Here is a 24459-nt window from a genome sequence, read left to right on the forward strand (position 1 = left end):
TTTGCACCCTTTTTGAGTTTTTGCTTTTTCTATGAGTATATGGGGCTGTTGTTTTCAGCTCCAAGTCCCATTGGCCATCACATGGGCCTGACCTACATTAAAAAAATCTAAACCACACATGTGTGGCTCTTTCTCAGTTGCATGGGAGGCACAATATTTGTCAGGTCTTTAAGGTGCCAGTCACAGAACTGAAGATGAAGATTAGTGTTTTGCTGGCCATGGGAGATCATCAATACATCTCCTCATATTCTCATAGAATACAAGCTCACTATTAGGTGAGTAGAGGGTTGCCCAATACAGAAGGAGCAGAGGTGGAGTTTAAAACCAGCTGGGTCCACTTAGGTGGCATTTGAAAGACTCAGAGCTGACCTGCCCTCTGCAGACATTGAATGGCGTTCCAAACACACTGTAAATCTAGGGTGATTGGTGACAGAAGACTAGCCTCAGTAAGATTATTACAGTTAGTTTGGGTATAATTACATTCATTTTGTAGCTTTTTTCACAGCACACTTTGGGGATCTTCATGGCATACACACTGATTGGGAACCATTGCTGTAGAGTGTGAATGGAGGGTACACAAATGCCTATTTGTTTTCATATATTCATGGGATGTGGCATGGGGCATTTTCAGCTGATTAGAGAACCAGCAGGGATTTGTAGAGGGTAAGTCATGTTTGATTAACCTGACTGAATTTTTTTAAAGATGCTACTAAAGTGATGGACATCAATGCATATTATTTACCTTGATTTCCAGATAAAATCCCTCAGAATAAACTACGAGTTAAATTTGAAGCCTGTGGAATTCAAGATAAATTATTGACATGTTTAAGAAACTGACTGAGTGCTTGGAGGCAGCACAAGGCGATAATGGTACTTTAATTGGCTAGAGGTGTCAATCAAGGATCTGTGTTGGGGTTTCAGCTATTCACTGTCTTTATTAACTTAGATGATGGAAGAGAAAACCATTCCTCCAAATTTTCAAATGACACCAAGTTTGGAAGTGTGCTAGCAATGTAGATGGAAATCTATGTTACTGAGCCTCAGGTTACTCTGGGCATAAGAGAATTTTCATTAGTGGTGTCTCCACAAGATACTCAAAATCAAGTGGGAAGACAGGAGGACAAACTCCGGCATCCTTACCGAAGCCAATTCGTCCAACATCACAACTGGGATTATTCAGAATCACTTCCGCTGGTCTGGACATTGCATCCACACGCCAAATAATTGCCTTCCAACGTAGAATCTCCTTTTCACAACTCAAGAGTAACAGCCAATCCCACAGAAACTCTGCAGGCTTTGTTGTAATGGGTAATTAATTGGCATTAATACATGGGAGGAACTTAGTACAAGCCACACCATGTAGCAGCACTTCATCCACAACACAGACAGAAACTAACCACATGAACTCTGCTGCTGACAAAAGTGGAAAGAGACAGCAGAACCATGTCTTAAGAAGCACCTCTTCCTCGTGGCAACTCTTCTCCTCTCGTCAAGGAGCTGTGGTTCCAGGATTGGCCCTGGTGAGCAACCTGAGGACACACAAACTATGAAACCCAGCAGAAGTCAGCCTCGTTTTAAATAACTGACACCAACGAGATGAGATAAAAGCAAAAAATGATTAAGAAATTCATGGATCACGAAATGGATCTGAATGTAAGCAAATGTGAGATCATCCACTTTGGAACTAAGAAAGAACATGGCACTAAATGGCAAAAAGCTAGAAACAATTGAGGTTCAACAAAAGCTCAGAGTCCTGATTCATAGTTAATTAATGGAATGCTGACCTTGATTCCTAGAGGATGAGAGTACAAGGGAGTAGAAGTCATGTTGTCAGTTGTACAAAGCCCTGGTTAGATCACACCAAGAGTTTATAAGGAATTCGTAACACCATGTATTAGAAAGGATATATTGATCTTGGAGGGAGTACAGAGGAGGTGCAGAATGATATTTGGACTAAAAGGATGAAATTATGAGGAATGATTACACCAATAAAAGATAGTTTTTGATGTGCAGTCAGTAAGAGATCTGTGCATTTCTTCAACATGTTCATATTTTATTTTATTCCAGTTTAGGTATTTTATCTCTTTAGTTTTCCAAAGCTATTCCGTGCAATTTCAGCATAAAAACTGGTTCTGAACCACAAGTTACTTTATGAACATGCCCCACTGATACTGTTATTTTCCCTTTTAGTAAACTTGCCGAGACAAAACTTGTCTCATTGCTTTGATAAGAGTGGTGTAATGGTCATTTCTGTCAATACTGTCATGGATACATGCATCAGTAAATGTTGGTTAGTGAACATGACATTCTTGTCTTTTTGGTTCTCTCACCTCTTGTCACAGTCTGGTAGCTATGTCCTACAGGACTCAGATAGCTCAGTCAGAAGTGCTGCTACAAAGCCACTCTTGATCACGGACAATGAAGTCCCCAACTCAAAGTACATTTTGTGCCCTTGCCACCCTCAGTGCTTCTTCCAACTGGTGTTCAATGTGAAGGAGTACTGATTCCTCAGCTAAGAAGAGGGTGGTTAGATGGTAATCAGTAGATTGTTTCTTTGTCCATTTTTTACTTAATGCCACGGGACTTCATGGGGTCTATAATCAGCATTGCAAATTCTGCAGTCACCCTTGGTGGGTCCGTCCTAGTGTTAGGAAAGGACATGGTTTTGGATGTTATTGGAGCAATGTTGCTGATTCTGGCCAGATTTCTCCAATCTTTCATGCCGCTGTTACCGCTGCAGCAAGAATGGAGAATTTGGCACTTAGCCAAATCTCCATTCATAGCAGCAGAACCGGAGAATTCCAACCAAAGGAGAGGTTGGAAAATTCTAGCCGCTGTGATATTTGACGATGTCAGAATGATGGATATATGGGTCAGTTCCCCAGTTTGTGCACAAGGCCCCAGATGTTATTCAAAGCAAGGTTGACTTTAGTCAACATGCCTTTGTTCTGTCTGGTGCCAGGGTTACTGATGGGTGGTCCATCCAGTTTTAGTCCTGCTATAGTTTTGTATAGTGGTTTGATACAATTGAATGACTTGCTGGGATATTTCACTTTGCAATTAAAAGTCATGCCTTCGCTGTGGGCTGGAGTCACATATAGACTAGACCAGGTAAAGATGCCCAAAAGAACACTAGTAAACCTGTTGGATTTTGAACATAATCCTGTGGTTTCATAGTCACTATTAGTCACCTCTGCAATAATAATTTAGTCACATTACCTCATGCAGCCACAGTACATGTGAAGATTGGAACTGTCGGTGGTACCTCATGTTTGTATGAAATGGGACAGTAAAACTATTCAATTCACTTTATTGTCTGCATAGAAATTTACTTCAGGCGCATTGCTTGTTCATTCAAAATTACATCAAAATAAATAATAACAAAAAGAAAAATGATCCCATCACAGAAACCAAACTTGAATTAAAATGTATTAAAAAACTTTCAGTGCATTAAAATAATCAATTAGTGAGTCTCATCATGATTATATCAATTTAGCAACTGTCTGTGAAAAGTTCTTATGAGTTGAGGAAGTGATTTGTCCTGCTTCTGAGAGATTGTAGCCTCTTTCCTGATCACATCCAACAGTAACACTGAGACAGGGGGAGATTCTCATTGTTCATGATGTTCTTTATTTTTGTCAAAATTCTTAGACAGGAGTAGAAATTGTCGGGAAAGGAATATTCTCCCTGCCTGTTTCAATAATCTCTGTACCCTTAAAGAGCCTACTTTTCTAAGACAACATTTCCAGGAGAGATCCCCAAAAACATACACATTCAACTGCAGCCATATAGATTATTGGATCCACTAAAATGCGATTATATTCTGAGGTAGTATAATCATGTTTTGGCTACCATACCTGGAGAACAGCTGTAGCATGGCTACACGATGGCACAATGGTTAGCACTGCTGCTTCATAGCACCAGGGACCTGGGTTTGATTCCTGGTTTGAGTCACTGTGTGGGGTTTGAACATTCTCCCTGTGGCTGTGTGGGTTTCCTCCAGATGCTTTGGTTTCCTCCCACATTCCAAAGATATGCCGGTTAGGTTGATTGGCCATGTTAAATTGCCACTTAGTGTCAGGGGGATTACCAGGTAAATACGTGGGGTAATGGGGAAAGTGGCTGGGTAGGACTCTGATCAGTGCAGACTCAATGGGCTAAATGGCCTCCTTCTGCACTGTAGGAATTCTATGAATTCCAAGGTGCAGAAGGAACTAAGTGCTCTTGTTGCATAAGTCACAAAATGTTCATATGCACGTGCAGCATGTAATCAACAATCTTACCCTACATTATGAGGGGAATTAAACATAAAAATAAGAATGTTATGCTTCAGTTACATAGGGCATTGGTGAGACCACTGCTGAAATCTTGCTGCCTTTTACGCCAGTGGGATATTACACTCCCATCGGTGGCGCACACCCGCCATGGGTTTCCCAATGATGAGCAGTGTGTTCGATGGGAAACCCCACTGACAACGGTGAGACCATAAAATCCCGCTGCCAATGAGTGGCATATTGCTTCCTACCACCACAAAACAAGCCATGAAAGGGGAGGAAAATTCTGCCCAATATTTCAAATACATGCAATTTGGTCTCCTCATTTAAGGATGTAAATGCATTGGAGGATGTTCTGAAATGAATGAGATGCCCTATGAGGATAGGTTGGGCAGACTGGGCTTGTTTCTACTGGAGACCAGAAGTGTGAGGGGTGACTTGGGGGTTGAAGTATTTAAGATCCCGAACAGTCTTGACAATTTGATGTTGAAATGATGCTTCCTCTTGTGGGTAATTCCAGAATAGAGGGACACTGTTTTAAAATTAGGGGTCACCCTTTTAGGATAAAGATCAGGAGAATTTGTTTTTCTCAGAGTGTTGTGCGACTTCGAAGGATTGGAGATGGAGCCATTGAATATTTTTAAGGTGGAGGCAGAAAGATTTGTATTAGGCAAGGGTATCAATGATTATCAGGGATAAATGGGAATGTGGAATTAGTAACACAAACAGGTCAACCATGATCTCATCACTTTGCAGATTAAGCTTGAGGGACCAAATGGCCTTCTCCTACTCCTATTTTGTATGTTTGTATGTACACAGTTCCTTCAACTCAACTCATAGTCTACTTTAATACCGAGATACTTGTAGTTAGGAACTTGTTCACTGTCCACATCATTAATTTTTATTGCCACCATATCATTAGCTTTTTTTCCCTAAAGGGTGGCACAGTGGTTAGCACTGCTGCCTCACAATGTCAGGAATTAGGGTTCAATTCTAGCCTTGAGTGACTGTATGTTAAGTTTATACATTCTCCCCATACTTGCCTGCGTTTCCTCTGGGCGCTTCAGTTTCCTCCCACAGTCCGAAGATATGTAGATTAGGTGGGTGCCCCTTAGTAAGATGAGTAGGTTAGGTGAATTGGCCATGGTAAATGCGTGGGGTTACAGGGATAGGGTAGGGGAGTTCCTCAGTGGGATGCTCTTTTGACAATTTGATGGGCCAAATAGTTTCTTTCTTCACTGTAGCGATTCTATGGTTCTAATTCCTTATGAACCTTTGTACCAAGTTCCTGTAGATTGCTTCATTTTTCCAGATGAGACTCACAAATACCATATCATCAGTATACTTCAGCACTGCTTTGTCATCTGTCTCTGGTCAATAGCATAGAGGATAAAAAGTAAAGATGAGACATCCAACCTTGTACCTGTTCACATGGGCTGTCTTTGGCTAAATCCCAGAGACTGACTCCCAATGATACCTGTTAGGAGGGAAATCATTATTCCAAAGTGGGAGAGGAGGGTTTACATGAAGGTCATTCAATTTCTCAAAACGCATGATAGTTGCAGGATATCAAAAACTGAAATCAATGAAGCTAGCATAGACCTGTTCTGAGATACCCCCGTACGCACTCTGCCTGCAAAAATATCAGTGATTCCAAATTGCGCTGCAGAAGCCTGTGGGTGAGATTTAACACACCAAAAGCTTGCAGCTCCAATCAGCGCCTCCAACTGCACACTGGCAGAAAAAAATGATAGGATGTGACTCCCAGCCACATCGCTTCTGGGCCAGCTGCCTTCCTCTGGCTCTCACAGAGACATTACCCCACCTCCCCCCACAACATTACTGACCCCATTATGTCCCCACCCTCTCCGCCACCCAGACTGATCATGGGCCCCTCCCATCCCATCCCCCCACCAATCTCAGGCAGAGTGGCATTGGACCCTCCATTCCTCTCCCCCATTGATCTCAGGCAGAGTGGCAGCAGACACCCCCGTCCTCCCCACCCCCTCTGATCTCAAGCAGTGTGCCGTCAGACTCATCTTCCACCACCACCGACCCCCACCCCCCATCAATCGTGAGCAGAGCGGTGTCGGACACTCGGCATTTACCTCCTCACTAACTTGAGCACCTGAATCGGACTTTTGTGAGCCATGTCTGATTTGTGCCGATTCTGGATGGGTGAACAGTGGTAAAGGGGCGGGGGGGGAGGAAAGTGTCAGTAAGGTTGGATGTGCAGCCCAAATGCACGTAAATACATTTAAATGGCCATTGCGCCCATTTCGGGCACAGTCCCGATTGCGGCCATTTTCAGGCCATAGCAAAGGATCACGATCCTCGCTTCATGCCCGAATTTACCAAGTTTTCGTGCCCAAAAACGGGTGCAACATGACTGTAAAATCAGGCCCAAACACATGTAAGATAGATGTAAGAGCAGCTGGTCAGTAATTAGCAGGTTCCTGAACTGAACACTTCATAGCAACCACAACAATGATGGCTGATTTCCAAACAGTGACAAACCGTAGGTGATATGTTGAGTGGGACTCTAATGTAACTGAGAGGCTCAGAGCCAGAGTGGAGTGAGATTGTAATATCTGAGGAAAGTGTGCAGTGGGAATGTAGAAGAATTCCTGAGGATTGAGGAATTGGACTTTGGGAGCTATTGAAAGGGGTGTGAAGTGGCACCGTAGGCAAACCTGAGTAGAGTGTGGATTTGCATAGTGGGAGTTACTCGATTGGAATTAAGGGTGATGTGGAGGAGGACAGAGGTGTGGGCATCGGGAGCAGGAGAATTTTTGGGAACGGCAGAGCAGGATGGATAACAAAGTGTTTGGAGTTGGACAGTGGCAGTATTGAGGAGAATATGAGTGGAACAGAAGGAGTGCATAAAGAATGAGTGGAGTGGAATTGGAGAAGGAACATGTTTCATGCTACGACCCCGACGGCGGAGACCAATGAAAGAACAGAACTTTCAACACAACCTGACGCTTTTAAAAACAATCAAAACCAAACTCAGTCTAAATTAACAGGAAAATTGCTATCCATGGAGACTGTGAAATTAATTACAGTGTAAATTATACTTTAAAGACCGATTTAACAAAGGGCAGTCCATTGGATTTATGAAGTCACCTTTCAGCATAAATAATATTAATCTCAGTCACAGAACCTCATAAAGCTTTGCTCTCTGCAAGCAGAGTGTTAGTTTTTAAAGGTGACAGAACTAAGGCAACTGGTCAGAATACTCATCAATCATGATCCAATTGAAAAGGGAAACAGCCTCCAAGGGATGAACGGCCTATTCTAATGCTCATTTTCAATTTAACAAAATCATACAGATTCAGATCAAAGTTTGATATCAGGAAAACACAGGGTGATGGAATTCCTGCCTCTTCCAACTTGCTGACACAGTCATTCCTGATCTTTTCCAGTTCTTCCTCTTCATTCATTTTCCTCCGATGCGTTTTCATCAATCTGAGATCATTATCGATTTTAGATTGAACAAAATAGAATTTCTTCCCCAGTCGTTTGATCTCTTTGGCAAGTTTTTCATCATTTTCTCTGAATCGACAGTGTGAAATAATGATGAAGAAATTGTATCTTTCAAATTTCATTTCTCTGAGATATTTATCCGCTGGGAATTTTGTCGTTCCAATTCCTGGCAGGTCCCAGAAACGAACATTCGGCAGGTTGGAATGTTTGTATCCGATTGGCTCCGTTGTAGTTTCTGTAGTTCCAGTTTCAGCTGCTCCCTCATCACCATTCTGAAGTCCCCTCAGTGCATTGATAAAGGTGGATTTCCCTGCACCTGATTCTCCTGTCACTGCGATGTTAAGCTCTGTATTATCCAGATCATCTAACTTCTTCTGTATCAGTGGATTAATCACCCGACCCTTTCCATCATTAGATTTGAGCTCTTCCAGACCAGAATAGGAAGACGGAACCAGCTGCTGACTGAAAGAAACCATTTTATAATATGTTTTGCAATGGATTAAAAGAAAGAATTACAATTATGTAGCACGTTGGACTAGATTTTACCGAGAGTGATTGACCTAAGTCATGAGGAATGGGTTTGAAATTATGGGGCATTGGCATCAGTATTGGGGTAGGTGGGACCTGTTCGGTCGAGATGGGGTGGGTCTGAACCGTGCTGGGACCAGAGTCCTGGCAAATTGTGTAAAGAGGACTGTAGACAGGGCTTTAAACTAATTGTTGGGGGGGGAGGGTGCGAGGGTAGGTGACATTACGAGGCCTAAAGTTAAGGAGAGGGTACAGGTAAGGGTGGAGGCCGAGGATGTCCCAATAATAAAGGGAGTAGGGGGCGTGAGTATGAATAGGGTCCAGGGGAAGGCTGGGATGAAGGCACTTTATCTGAATGCATGAAGCATTCGGAATAAAGTGGATGAGCTGGTGGCACAGATCGACACAAATGGATATGATCTGGTGGCCATTACAGAGACGTGGCTGCAAGGTGACAGGGACTGGGAGCTGAATGTTCAGGGGTATCAAGTGTTTAGGAAGGATAGGCGGGAGGAAAAAGTGGGGGGCGTAGCTCTGCTGATTAAGGATAGCATCAGGGTGGTAGCAAGGGATGATATTGGAGCCAAAGAGCAGAAAGTGGAATCGTTGTGGGTGGAGATTAGGAACAGAAAAGGGAGGAAGACGCTGGTGGGTGTCGTCTATAAACAAACAAAGAACAAAGAACAACACAGCACGGGAAACAGGCCCTTCGGCCCAACGAGCCCGCGCCGCCGTCCCACTGTCTCAGTGACCTATTCATGATTTTAGTCTACGCCTAATGTGCGAGGATCAGGGAGGTCCAATTTGGGACAATTTAGTACCCAATCAATCAGCCTAAAAGCACATCTTTGGGGATGTGGGAGGAAACCGGAGCACCCGGAGGAAACCCACGCAACCACAGGGAGAACGTGCAAACTCCCACAGACACAGGCCCAAATCCATGTGTCCGCACAGTAACAGAGATAGTCTCTGAGCTGTCATGTTGCCCTTGAGATGGTCCAGTTTAAGCACACTAACGACAAGAAGCAATAGGCAACTCCCGAAGCAACGTCCAAGAGCAGCCCACTACAACCTGCCGCATGCATGCCCCTTGCTGGACTTAAATGCCTGTGGAGACAAAAAAATTCATTATTAAACAGGCAAAGACTAACATCCCTGAGGCAAAACGTATTCCCAAGCCTACAATGTTTAGTAAGGCCTACTATATCCCCCTATATGTAGCCCGCTCATGTGGCTGTCTAAGTGACTCTTAAACAACCCTAGCGTGCCTGCTTCCACCACCTTACTCGGCAGTGCATTCCACACCCCCACTACCCTTTGCGTGAAAAACTGCCCTCTAATATTTGTCTTATACCTAGCCCCCCTCACCCTAAGCCCGTGACCCCTCGTTCTATCCATTTCTAATAGCGGAAAAAGCTTACCACCATTTACTCTATCTATCCCCTTCATAATCTTATAAACCTCTATTAGATCCCCCCTCAGCCGACGTCTCTCAAGGGAAAACAGCCCAAGTTCATTCAATCTTTCCTCGTAAGACAGCCCTTCCATACCAGGCAACATCCTGGTAAATCTCCTCTGCACTCTCTCCAGGATCTCTACATCCTTCCGGTAGTACGGCGACCAGAACTGGACGCAGTACTCCAAGTGAGGCCTAACCAACGTTCTATACAACTGCAACATCAGACTCCTACTCTTATATTCTATACCTCTTCCTATGAAGGCGAACATACCATACGCTTTCCTCATCACATTCTGCACCTGCACCGACACCTTCAGGGACTTGTGCACTTGCACCCCCAGGTCTCTCTGCGTATCTATACTCCGGATAGTTCTACCTTTTATCGTATAACTCCCCTCCACATTATTCCGGCCAAAGTGCATCACCTCGCATTTCTCCGGATTAAATTCCATTTGCCATCTATCTGCCCAATCTACCAGCCTGTCTATGTCCTGTTGCATTGCCAGGCACTGCTCCTCAGTACCCGCCAATCCAACCATCTTAGTGTCATCAGCAAATTTGCTGATCACACCACCTACCCCCTCTTCCAAGTCATTAATATATACCACAAATAGAAGAGGTCCTAGTACCGAGCCCTGCGGCACACCACTGGTGACAGACCTCCAATTGGAAAAGGAGCCTTCCACTACTACTCGCTGTCTCCTCCTCCCAAGCCAGTTCTCCACCCATCTACATACCTGGCCTTGTATCCCATGAGCCTTCACCTTTTCTATCAGCCTACCATGAGGGACCTTGTCAAACGCCTTACTGAAATCCATATAGACGACATCAACGGCTTGTCCTTCGTCAACCGTTTTTGTCACCTCTTCAAAAAATTCCACTAGATTCGTAAGGCACGACCTCCCTGTAACGAAGCCATGCTGCGTATCCCTGATCAGATTGCAGCGCTCCAGATGTTCATACATCCTATCCTTGAGGATCCTCTCCATTAGCTTGCCTATAACTGAAGTCAAGCTCACCGGCCTATAATTCCCTGGGTTATCCCTCTGACCCTTCTTAAACAACGGTACTACATTTGCAATCCGCCAATCCTCTGGGACCTCACCTGTGTCCAAAGAAGAGACAAAGATTTGCGTCAGAGGCTCAGCAATTTCATCCCTCACCTCCCTTAACAGCCTGGGATAGATGCCATCAGGCCCCGGAGATTTATCCGTCTTTATACTGTCTAAAAGTCCCAACACCTCTTCCCTCGTGATGACTATATCCCTCAACGGATCCTCAAACTCCTCAAGCACAGCACCAGACATCAGGCCCCTCTCCTGCGTGAATACCGACGCAAAGTATTCATTCAGGATCTCCCCCATTCCCCCAGGCTCCAAGCATAGTTCCCCTCCTCTGTCCCTGAGAGGACCAATCTTCCCTCTAACCATCCTTTTATTTCTAACATAGGAGTAAAATGCCTTAGGATTTTCTTTAATCCTACCCGCCAAAGCCATTTCGTGGCCCCTTTTTGCCTTTCTGATGCCCCTTTTAAGTTCTCTCCTACATTCTCTGTATTCTTCTAACGCTATCTCTGTCCTCAAATGCCTAGATCTAATGTACGCCTCCCTCTTCCTCCTGACCAGGTCCTCAATATCCCTAGTTACCCACGGCTCTCTAATCCTACCCTTCCCATCCTTCCTCTTGACCGGCACGTGCCTCTCCTGCAAAGATTTTAGTTTTCCCTTGAGAGACTCCCACATACCCAGCGTCGACCTGCCATCAAACAGCTTACCCCAGTCCGTATCTTTAAGATCCTGCCTAATCCGGTTGTATCTAGCCCTCCCCCAGTTTAACACCCTCCCCTTAGGACAGGCTTCATCTTTATCCATTAATATCTTAAACCAGACAGAGTTGTGGTCACTGTTAGCCACCTGCTCTCCTACTTCAACGTCAACCACCTGCCCAGGCTCATTCCCCAGAACCAAGTCCAGTATAGCCCCCTCTCTGGTCGGGCTATCCACATACTGCTCCAGGGATCCTTCCATTACACACTGTACAAATTCCTCCCCGTCAGCACCCTCTGATCTCGGCACCTTCCAGTCTACCCCGGGGAGATTAAAATCTCCAACTACCACCACCCTATTCTTCCTGCACTTATCTAGAATGTCCCTGCTTATCCCTTCTTCCACAGCCCTCGGGCTGTTGGGCGGTCTGTAGTACACACCCAACATAGTAACATCTCCCTTCCTATTCCTCAACTCCACCCAAAGCGACTCGATTCCTATATCCTCTATACCTCCCTCCCTCTGCACTGCTATGATGCAATCCTTAACTAACAACGCCACTCCCCCACCTCTCAGCGACCCACCCCTATCACGCCTGAAGCACTTATACCCGGGAACATTCAACTGCCAGTCCTGCCCTTCCTTTAACCAAGTCTCTGTCACCGCCACCACTTCCAACTTCCTTTCGAACATTATTGCCTTCAGTTCATCTGTTTTGCCAGTCACACTCCTAGCATTGAAACACATGCACCGAAGACCCTCAGAAACAATCCGATCCTTCTTCCTATCCTCCGGGCTTACCCTATCCCCAATCCCAGTTCCGTCCACATCCCCACCCCCCCTCCATATTAGTTTAAACCCTGCCGAAACACTATAGGCCCCCGAATAATGATCTGGAGGTGGGGCGGGCTGTTAACGCGCAAATAAGTGCGGCGTGCAGGAATGGGACGGCCGTAATTATGGGGGATTTCAATCTGCATATTGATTGGTCGACCCATGTTGGACGCGATGGGCTCGAGGAGGAGCTCTTGGAATGCTGCCGGGATAGTTTCCTTGAACAGTGTGTGTTGGAGCCAACGAGGGAGCGAGCTGTCTTGGATCTGGTGTTATGTAATGAGGTGGGTAGAATCAGGGACATTGCGGTGAAGGATCCTCTTGGGGAGAGTGATCATTGTATGGTGGAGTTTCTGGTGCAGATGGAGGACGACAAAGTGGGTTCCCGGGCACGCGTCCTTTGTTCGAACAGAGGGGAGTACAGTAGGATGAGAGAGGAATCGGCGAATGTGGACTGAGGGAGCGCGTTGGAAGGTAGGTCTGCCGAGGAGCAGTGGAGGATCTTTAAGGAGATCTTTCTTGGTGCTCAGCAGAAATTTATTCCGATGGTCAAAAAGGACAGTAGGAGGAGAGGTAATCAGCCGTGGATAACGAAGGAGGTGAAGGAAAGTGTTAAATTAAAAGCGGAGGCGTTTAGAGTAGCTAAGAGTAGTGGGCGAGAAGAGGATTGGGAGAGGTTCAAATGTCAACAAAGATTCACAAAGAAATTGATAAAGAAGGGTAGGAGAAACTATGAAGCTGGGCTAGTGCTTAATATAAAAAAGGATAGCAAGAGTTTTTATAAGTATATAAAAAGGAAGAGGCTGGCTAGTGTGAACGTTGGACCCTTAGAGGATGAGAAGGGGGACTTGGTGGTAGAGGATGGGGAAATGGCTGAGGTCTTGAATAAGTTTTTTGTTTCGGTATTCACGGAGGAGGATGTGAATAATTTGCCAGGAGTTAGAGATGGAAAGGTGAAAGGACTGGAGGGTCTCGGTGACATTACTGTTAATAGAGAGGTGGTGCTCGACAGACTGGAGGGGCTGATTGTGGACAAGTCCCCAGGACCGGATGGAATGCATCCAAGGGTTCTGAAAGAAATGGCGGAGGTGATAGTGGATGCCTTGGTGGTTATTTTCCAGACGTCGCTGGATTCCGGGGAAGTGCCGGAAGATTGGAAAGCGGCTAATGTTACGCTGTTGTTTAAGAAGGGTGCCAGGCAAAAGGCAGGGAAATATAGGCCGGTTAGTTTAATGTCTGTTGTAGGTAAAATGTTAGAATCCGTCATCAAGGAGGAAATAGCGAGGCATCTTGAGGGGAATTGCTTGATAGAGCAGACGCAGCACGGTTTCGTTAAGGGGAAGTCGTGTCTGACCAATTTACTGGAGTTCTATGAGGATGTGTCTAGGGCGGTGGATAGAGGAGAGCCGGTGGATGTGGTCTTTCTTGATTTTCAGAAGGCGTTTGACAAGGTACCTCACAAGAGGTTATTGCAGAAGGTCAGGGGGCATGGAGTTGGGGGTAGGATGTTAGCGTGGATAGAGGATTGGTTGTCAAATAGGAGGCAGAGAGTGGGGGTCAATGGGTGCCATTCGTATTGGTGGTTGGTGACTAGTGGAGTGCCTCAGGGGTCAGTGCTGGGGCCTCAGCTATTTACCATGTATATAGATGATCTGGAGGAGGGAACCGAGCGTATGGTGTCGAAATTTGCTGATGACACCAAGATTGGTGGAAAGGCAAATTGTGTGGAGGGTGTGGAGAGTCTGCAGAAGGATCTAGATAGGCTGGGCGAATGGGCCAGGAAATGACAAATGGAATTTAATGTTGGCAAGTGCGAGGTGGTACACTTTTGTAGGAATAATGGTAGGAAGGATTATTACTTACGTGGAGAAAAACTGCAGCAGGCGACGGTGCAGAGGGACCTCGGGGTCCTTGTGCATGAGTCGCAAAAACGCAGCTTGCAGGTGCAGCAGGTGGTCAGGAAGGCAAATGGGATGCTGGCCTTCATAGCGAGGGGGATTGAATATAAAAGTAGGGAGGTCTTGCTGCGGCTATATAGGGCACTGGTGAGGCCGCAGCTGGAGTACTGTGTGCAGTTTTGGGCGCCGTACTTACGCAAGGATATTTTGGCCTTGGAGGGAGTGCAGAGGAGGTTTACTAGGCTGATGCCAGAGTTGAGGGGGTTGAGCTATGAGGAGAGGCTGAATAAACTAGGCTTGTACTCGTTAGAGTTTAGAAGAATGAGGGGAGATCTCATTGAGACATATAAGATGATGAATGGGATGGATAGGATAGAGGTGGAGAGACTCTTCCCGCTCAGAAAGGACAGTAGGACTAGGGGGCACAGCCTCAAGATAAAGGGGGGGCGGTTTAGAACAGAGTTGAGGAGGAACTTCTTCACTCAAAGGGTGGTGAATCTCTGGAATTCTCTGCCCGTTGAAGTGGTGGAGGCTACCTCGCTAAATATTTTTAAGAAGCGGGTTGACAGGTTTTTGATAGGCAAGGGGATTAAGGGTTATGGGGAGAGGGCGGGAATGTGGAACTGAGCCACGACAGATCAGCCATGATCTTATTGAATGGCGGGGCAGGCTCGAAGGGCCAGATGGCCTACTCCTGCTCCTATTTCTTATGTTCTTATGTTCTTATTCATTAAACTTATACGTTTCTCAATGACTTTCTATGGATTTTTTGCATTGGAACATGAGGTGTTTAGAAATCCAAAACAGTATTGAATCCTCTGCTGGGGGTCTGGGATCTGTATAACAGGGCCAGCAAATGCAGCTAAACTTTCACCATGCAGGGAGTGACTTGAGGGCTGGAGGGGGCTCACTTATCAAAATGGGTTTCCTACCCAATTCGAGATAGGGGCAGTGGGATTGTACGTGGGCCATGTGAAGTGTGAGACTGATTTAGATATCCTTATAGCAACCGTCATCAAGGCTGCCGGTTGTCCAGAGGGAGAGATCTGTGGTTTGTGTCAAAACCTCAGACAACAACAGAGGGAAGTGAGATGAGTCAGGGGAGACACTGGTCTGGTACCTAGTATAGGTTAGGCCCTCACTTCACTAATGCCAATCTGGCAGTTGCATGGGAAGGCAGAGGTCACCAGCTGAAATTAGAGGCCTGGACCCACATCAATGCCATCATCAATGGAAGAAGTGGATTAAATACAATCTGGATCCAGTGCCATTAAAAGGGTTCAATGAACCAATAGATCTGGCAGAGTGGGTGTAATGTTCACTACACCAGATAGATGTCAAGCTGACAAGCTCCAGCAAACACAGGATGCATACTACTCTTGAACATACAAACATATGAAATATGAATAGAAGTAGGCCATTCAGCCCCTTTTAGGCTTCTCCGTTATTCAATAAAATCATGGTTGATCTGTCTGTGTTTCCGATTCTACATTCCATCGGTCCCCAGTAATCTTTGTATCCTTTCCTAATAGCAAGCTAACTAAAATCAAAATACTGCAGTTGCTGGAAATCTGAAATAAAAACAGAAAATGCTGGATGAATCAGGAGGTCTGGCAGCATCTGTGGAAAGAGAAACACTGTTAATGTTGAGTCCATTGACCCTTTTAAAAAACCTATTTAGCTCGGCCTTTAAAATATTCAGTGATCCTGCTTCCACTGCCTTCTGAGACAGGGAGCTCCAAAGTCACATCTCTGACATGTAACAGTAACCTCTAATTTTAAGAGAGTGACCCCTAGTTCTGGACTCAGTCAGACAGAAGGCAGGATGGTGGTACAGTGGTTAGCAATCCTGCCTGACAGCATCAGGAACCTGGTTCGATTCCCGGCTTGGGTCACTGTGCAGAGTCTGCATATTGTCCCGGTGTCTGCGTGAGTTTCCTCAGGGTGCTCCAGTTACTTCCACAGTCCATAAGACAATGGTTAGGTGCATTGGCCATGTCAAATACTCCATCAGTGCACCCAAACAGGCACGAGAGTGTGGCGACTGGGGGATTTTCACAATAACGTCATTGCAGTATAAGCCTATTGTGACACTAATAAATTATCTTTAACAAGAAAGATATAGTTCAGTATCCACCTTGTTCAGGATCTTTTATTCTTCAATTAAGCTATGCCTTCATTCGTCTGAACCCCAGTAGAAACAAGCCCAGTTTGTTCAACTGTTCCTCATAAGATAACGCACTCATTCCAGATATCAATCTAGGAAACCTTTATAAACCTTCTCCAACATATTTACATTGTGCCTTAAATAAGGAGAGCAAAACCGCAGGTAGTATTTGAGATGTGAACTCACGAATGCCCTGTACACCTGAAGCATAGCATCCTTTCCTTTAGGTTCAATTTCTCTCATAATAAAAGGTGTGCAGATACCGGCGTTGGACTGGGGTGGGCACAGTAGGAAGTCTCACAACACCAGGTTCAACTCCAACAGGTTTATTTGAAATCAAGAACTTTCAGAGTGCTGCTACTTCATCAAGTGAGTGGAGGCAGGTTCACAAACATGGCAATATAGAGGCAAAGACACAATTGCAAGATAATTACAGATTGGAATATGAGTTTTTATGGTAATCAAGGTTTTAAATGTACAAACAGTGTGCATGGAGAGAGGGATAAGCACAGGTTAAATTGTCACAAGCCAGGACAGTTAGTAGGATCTTGCAAACCCAGGCAGTATGGTGGGGGTTACACGTAGAGAGATATAAACCCAAGAGGCTATCCTCATGCGTGCGGAGCTTGGCTATCAGTTTCTGCTCAGGGATTGTGCATTGTCACGTGTCTTGGAGGCCACCTTGGAGAATGCTTACCCAAACATCGGAAGCTGAATGCCCTTGACTGAAGTATTCCCCGACTGGAAGGGAACGCTCCTGCCTAGCAATTGCTGCACGGTGTCCGTTCATCCATTGCCGTAGTGTCTGCATGGTCTCACCGATGTATTACACCTCAGGACATCCTTTCCTGCAGTGTACGAGGTTGACAACATTGGCCGAGTCAAATGAGTATGCGTTGTGTACCTGGTGGGTGACGCGGTCACATGTGATGGTGCTATCCATGTCAATGATCCAGCATGTCTTGCAGAGGTTGCTGTGGCAGGGTTGTGTGGTGTCGCTGTTCTCCTGTAGGCTGGGTAGTTTGCTGCATACAATGGTCTATTTGAGTTTGGTGGTTGTTTGAAGGCAAGTAGTCAGGAGATGCACCAATGCCAGCCTCATCAGGGTGCCACAACAGCTCAGTGACTATCACTGCTAGCTGTGCAGATACATGGATTTGGGCCAGTGTCTGTGGGAGTTTGCGCAATCTCCCTGTGGTTGCGTGGGTTTCCACACCCCAAAGATTGCTCTTAGGCTGATTGGTGTACCAAATTGACCCTACACTATTCTCCCCTAAATCTGGTTCCAATAGGGCTACCATTCGCATACACACGGGGCAAGTTAGGTGTAAGAAAATGCTTTGTTAAAATGGCGGCACGGGCTCGTTGGGCCTGTTTCCCATGCTGGGGTGTTCTTTGTTCATCAGCTGTGCTCACAAGATAGCCCCGAACATCACCCAAGCACAATGCAACGCCATCCGCACTGTCAAGACCAATCGCAACATGATCATCGTACCAGCAAAGGAGGAGCCATTGTCATACTGAACAGAACGGACTACTGCAAAAGGAGTGTACCAACAACTGAACAACCAGGAACAGCACAGACACAAATCTGACCAAAGAACACACCCGTCAACTCAACAGATTGACAAGACCTTTGATCCAAACTTTCAGAGCACCCTACGTGCTCTCATCCCACATACTGCCCGTGTTGGAGATCCTCCACTGCCTCCTGAAGATACACAAGGCCAACACACCCGACCATCCCATCGTATCGGGCAACGGCACCCGATCAGAGAACCTCTCTGGCTGCGTCGAATATCCTGAAACCCATCGTACAAGAAACCCCAGATTCTGTTGTGACACTGTGAATTTCTTACAGAAACTCAGCACCTATGGAGTAGTTGAACCAGCAACAATCCTCATCACAATGGATGTCTCAGCAATCTACGCCAGTATCCCCCAAACAACAGCATTGCTGCAACACCCTCAGTACTCAACACCGACAACTGCCAGGAGCAATTTTACAACTCATCTGCTTCATCCTGGACCACAACGTCTTCACCTTCAACAACCAGTTCTTCATCCAGACCTACAGAATAGCCATGGGACCAAATTCGCCCTTCAACATGCCAACATCTTAATACACAAGTTCGAGCAAGATCTCTTCACCACACAGGACCTCAACCGATGCTATACACCAGATACATCACCGGCATTTTTTTCCATTGGACTCATGGCGAAGAATCATGAAATGGTTATGTGATGACATCAACAAGTTCCATCCTATCAGACTCACCATGAACTACTCTCCAGAATCAATTGGATTCTCAGACACATGCATTTCCATCAAGGGCATTCACCTCAGCATTTCATTCTACCACCAGCTTCCACCCCAAATATGTTAAAGAAGCCATCCCCTATGTACAAGCCCTCCATTCAAACAGGATCTGCTTAGATTAGGAGGAATGCAACAGACACCCTCAGAAGAACAGAATATGGCACTCATCGATTGCCAGTTCCGATGCGCCACAGAAATAAACCATACCGACCTCCTCAGAAGACAAACACAGAACATGACCAATGTTGATCGTCCAGTATTTCCCTGGAGTGGGGAGACTATGACATCTTCTTTCGAGCCTTCAACATGTCATCAATGACGACGAACATCTCGCCAAGGCCATCCCCATACCTCCACTGCGCAGCTTCAAATAACCGCCTAACCTCCAACAGACCATTGTTCACAGCAATCTACTCAACCTTCAGAAGAAGAGTGACCATGACACCACACAACTCGACACAGCAACCTCTGCAAGATGTGCCGGATCATCGACATGGATACAACCATTACATGCTGTGTACACGTTGACCACAATCCACGAGATACACAGTACATACTCACGTGTCTCAGCCAACAATGCCTATCTCATACGCTGCAGGAAAGTGTGTTCCAAGGCATGGTACATCAGCGGGACCATGTTAACGCTATAACAACGGGTGAACAGACGCTACAATCACCAGGCAGGAGTGTTCCCTTCTGCAGTAAAGGGCATTCAGCCTCCAATCTTTGTGTAAGCGTTCTCCAAGGTGGCTTCAAGACACACGACACGCATTCCAATCATTCTTCACGTTTCAATCTGTAATTGCTTTGCAATTGTGCCTTTGTCTCTACATGCCATGTTTTTGAACCTACCCCAACTCACCTGATGAGCTTTCGGAGCACTACTCCTTCGTGCTTCCAAATAAACCTGTTCTCATATTGTAGTTGTTACTATCAGAGGTGCCTTTACTCTGAGATCATAAATAAGGTAGTCACTGGTATTGTGAGACTTCTTACTGTGCCCACCTCAGTCCAATGCCGGCATCTCCACATCCTCTTAGCAAGCCAATCTTCTAATGTGTTACTCTCTACACCATTAGCTTTTATTTTCCACAATAAACATTAATGTGGAATTTTATCAAACATCTTCTGGAAATCCATGTACGATATGTCAACAGTTCCTCTTCATCCACAGCACATTTTACTTCTAAGTACCCAGTTATAACCCCTTTAATAATCATTCGAACACCTTTCCTGTGTAGATGCCAAACTAACCGACCACCAGTTTTCTGCCTTCCTCCCCTCTTGAATAGAAAGGTTATATGGGCTACTTTCCAGACAGATGGAACCTTTCCAGAATCTAGTGAATTGTGGAAAATTAACACCAATGCATCTCATATCTCATTAGCCACCTCCCTTAAGACCCCAGGAGGAAGTCCTATGTAGGACGTGTATGGGGTAATACCTTTGGCGGGAGAACATGTCGCGTCCTTTCAGGGCAGTTTGTCCATCCTTTCTCCCCACCTGGCACTCAGTTCCCACCTCTGGCTCCCCGTAGCTGTTTACATGCGACAGCGGCCACACCCCGGGCAATGGCCTCAACAAGCCGGCTAAACCAGGTGAGGGTAGCCGAAGGGTCTCAACCCTTGGTGAGATAGAGGGATGTCTATTCCAGCATGTGAAGACAGACTCCGGCGGATTGAGCGGAAGAGACCAACGGAAAGTCCAACGGTCAAGAAGGCAGTGTCTGCGAGCGTCGTGGAACACGAAGAGCAGGACAAGACACAGAAGACGTCCTGGTCATCCACTGCACCTAGTCCCACCTCCATCCATTATGACTCTTGTCTTGCCACTGGATCTAGATGGGAATTGGGAAGAGAGAGTGAGGCTGACGCTGCACAACTCTCCCTCACTTTAATCCAAATCAAGCGCCAGTCTAGACACCATCATCATCGTCCTGTTCAACCTTTGAAGTCCTGTGGCGATGGATGAGTGAGGAAGAAGGTGTGGATACACTGGGAGCTGTAGTCACGGACCTGCACGCAGGCGGCTCAGGTCTAATGGTCGTTTTCCGCTGACTGAAGCAGCAGTGAAACTCTGTGCCTACCTGGGCGGCTGAGTAGTCCTCTTCAGGAATGCACTGCTCACCTCTGTAGAATGAGGAAGGGGCTAGAAAAGCTGCCCTAAACATTGCCTGCTTCACTACACCCTGGCCAGTTTACCACGGCTGGTGGGGATCCCATCTTGCTGTCGAACAAACAAAATAAAACACAAGGTGACACCGCTCACCGTTGGCACTTGGAACGTGCGCACGCTTTTGGACAACCCTACAGCAGACAGACCAGAGAGAAGAACAGCCTTAGTTGCCAGAGAGCTTGCAAGATACAACATTGACATTGCAGCCCTGAGTGAAACTCATCTTGCCAACGTAGGTCAGTTGACTGAATCTGGAGGTGGATACACTTTTCTGGAGCGGTCGCGGCAGCAATGAGCGTCGTGATGCTGGAGTTGGATTCGCCGTCAGGAGTCACCTTGTTCAGAAACTTGCTAGTCTACCCAAGGGTGTGAATCACCGGATTATGACATTACAGCTTCTGCTACAGAACAGAAGTCAAGTCACCCTGATCAGCACCTATGCCCCCACAATGAACAACCTGGACGAGATGAAAGACAAGTTCTACAAAGAACTAGACGCCCTACTATCAGCAGTGAGCAGTACCGACAAGCTGATCTCGCTTGGCGATTTCAATGCAAGAGTAGGGTGTGACTCTGTAATCTGGCTGGGAGTCATTGGGAGGCATGGTGTGGGCAAGTGTAACAGTAATGGCCTACTCTTACTGAAGAGCTGTGCAGCACACGACCTCCTCATCAGCAACACAACCTTCCATCTGCCTACCCGTAACAAGACCTCCTGGATGCACCCCCGCTCTAAGCACTGGCATCTTATCGACTATGTCATTGTCAGGAGAAAAGACAGGCAGGATGTTAGAGTGACCAAGGCCATGTGTGGTGCTGACTGCTGGACAGATCACAGGCTCATTGTCTCCAAAATGAGGCTCCGCATCAGACCCAAGAGGTGACCACAAGGAAGCAAGGTTATGAAAAGAATCAATGCGGCCAAGCTAAAGAACCCCAGCATAGCTTCAGCACCGGCTGAAGACTTACAAATCGAGCATGCTGACCTACACCTCACGGGCAGCACTAAGGACGACTGGGAACGCTTCAGGGATGCTATCCATACATCTGCGCTGAAGACGCTCGGGCCCTCCACCCACAAGCAGCATGATTGGTTTGATGAGAATGATGAGGAGACACAGGCTCTACTTGTTGAAAAGCACTGTCTTCATTGGGCCTGTCACAACGACCCATCTTCAGCTGCCAAGAGAAATGCTTTTACCAGTGCTTGCAGGACAGTCCAGAATAAACTGTGTAAAATGCAGGATGTCTGGCTGAGCACCCAAGGCAGATGAAGTATAGATATACGCTGACAGAAACTGCTTGAAACAGTTCTATGAAGCCCTCAACACTCTCTATGGACCTCAGTCTGTCAGGAGTTCCCCCCTCTTGAGTACAGATGGTACAACTCTCATTAGAGAGAGGGCTCAGATCCTGCAGAGATGGGCTGACCACTTTGAAGCCATCCTCAACCAACCGTCATCTATTAACGATGAGGCAATAGACAGGATTCCCCAGGTTGATATCAATAGCACCATGGATGACACACCGGTAGTAGCCAAAGTCACGAAAGCTGTCAGCCAGCTATCCAGTATCAAAGCCCCAGGGGCAGATGCCATACCTGCAGAGATCTATAAAGCTGCTGGTCCTGCACTTATCGAGAAGCTCACTGAGTTGTTCCAGTCCTTTTGGAAGCAAGGATCCATTCCTCAGGAACTTAAAGATGCTTCCATCGTACACCTCTACAAGAGGAAGGGCAATCGGCAAGTATGCGACAACCACCGAGGAATCTCGCTGCTCTCCGTCACAGGAAAAACCCTCGCAAGAGTCCTGCTAAATCGTCTGGTCACTCATCTGGAGCTGGGCCTGCTTCCAGAGTCACAGTGTGGCTTCCACAAAGGTCGTGGGACTACTGACATGATTTTTGCTGCACGCCAACTTCAGGAGAAGTGTCAGGAGCAGAATCGCGAGCTCGACAACCTTTGTTGACCTCGCAAAAGCCTGCGACACTGTAAGCCGACAAGGCCTGTGGAAGATCATGTCAAAGTTCGGCTGCCCTCCCAAATTCATTCAGATGGTACGCCAGTTCCATGATGGTATGACCAGAGTACTGGACAGTGGAGAATCATCTGAGGCTTTCCCAGTCACCAGTGGCATCAAACTGGGCTGTGTGCTCGCACCCACACTGTTCAGCATGATGTTTACTGCCATGCTGAATGATGCCTTCCAGGACAGTGTTGCTGGTATCAGCCTCAAGTACAGAGTGGATGGGAAGCTTTTCAACCTGAGGAGACTTAAAGCTATTACCAAAGTGAAAGAGACAGTTCTGAGAAATTTCGTCTTTGCCGATGACTGCGCCATGTATGCTGGCTCACAGCCAGAGATGCAAGTCAGTATGGACAAATTTTCCACGGCTTGTGACAACTTTGGACTCACCATCAACATTAAGACCACCAAAGTCATGCACCAGCCTGCTCCTCATGCACCGTACACAGAACCCATAATCACAAAGGGCAGAAACTACAGGCAGTAGACCAGTTCACCTATCTTGGCAGCACCCTCTCCCAAGCAGTGACTATTGATACAGAAGTTAACTGCAGAATAGCAAAGGCAAGTTCTGCTTTTGGTAGACTGCGCTCCACTGTATTCCTATACAGTCAAGGAATCAGCCCAGCAACAAAACTGAAGGTCTACAGCGCCACAGTACTCGCTATCCTCCTGTATGTCTGTGAAATGTGGACTGTGTATAAAAGGCATGCAAGACAGCTCAATCATTTCCACATGACTTGTCTTCACAGAATATTACGCATCAGATGGCAAGACAAAGTACCAGACACTGAAATTCTCTCTCGAGCAAGACTACCATCAGTCCACACGCTGCTGATGAGAGCGCAGACCCAGTGGGCAGGTCATGTCATCCGTATGTCAGACAAGCGCATACCCAAGCAGCTCCTTTTTGGGGAACTCTCTGCTGGAAGATGCTCGCATGGAGGGCAGAAGAAACGTTTCAAAAGACACACTCAAGGCCTCCCTGAAGTCATTTGACATTGACACGACCACCTGGGAAACGCTGGCACAAAACCACCCTACCTGGCGCTGCCTCATCCACAACGGCTGTCAAACTCACGAAGCAAGATGTATTGCTGAAGCACAACTTACACGCGAGCTGCGCAAGTCCACAGCCACCAGCACAACAACTACAGTGTCTACACAAGTCTGTCCAAAATGTGCCAGGACATTCTGTGCCTGAATTGGCCTGATCTGTCATCTTCGGACACACCGCAACCAGCCTCAAAATGACTCATGGTGTCGACACCCTCTTCGATGATGATGGACGAACAACATCTTGAGGGGAATTGCTTGATTGAGCAGACGCAGCACGGTTTCGTTAAGGGGAAGTCGTGTCTGACATATTTACTGGAGTTCTATGAGGGTGTGTCTCGGGCGGTGGATAGAGGAGAGCCGGTGGATGTGGTCTTTCTTGATTTTCAGGAGGCGTTTGACAAGGTACCTCACAAGAGGTTATTGCAGAAGGTCAGGGGACATGGAGTTGGGGGTAGGGTGTTAGCGTGG

At 46.4% G+C, this 24459-nt stretch overlaps 1 protein-coding gene across 1 annotated transcript; it reads right to left on the reverse strand.

The window, feature by feature from the left end:
• Positions 1 to 7516: 7516 nt before the first annotated feature.
• On the reverse strand, positions 7517 to 8236 carry LOC145342438 (T-cell-specific guanine nucleotide triphosphate-binding protein 2-like). The gene has a single exon (XM_080188000.1). It carries the CDS (start codon positions 8234 to 8236, stop codon positions 7517 to 7519), a length of 720 nt encoding a protein of 239 aa, XP_080044126.1.
• Between the last annotated feature and the right edge of the window lie 16223 nt (positions 8237 to 24459).

This window comes from Carcharhinus amblyrhynchos, chromosome 4, assembly GCF_965287045.1.
Source record: "Carcharhinus amblyrhynchos chromosome 4, sCarAmb.v2.hapA, whole genome shotgun sequence".
Lineage (NCBI taxonomy): Eukaryota > Metazoa > Chordata > Chondrichthyes > Carcharhiniformes > Carcharhinidae > Carcharhinus > Carcharhinus amblyrhynchos.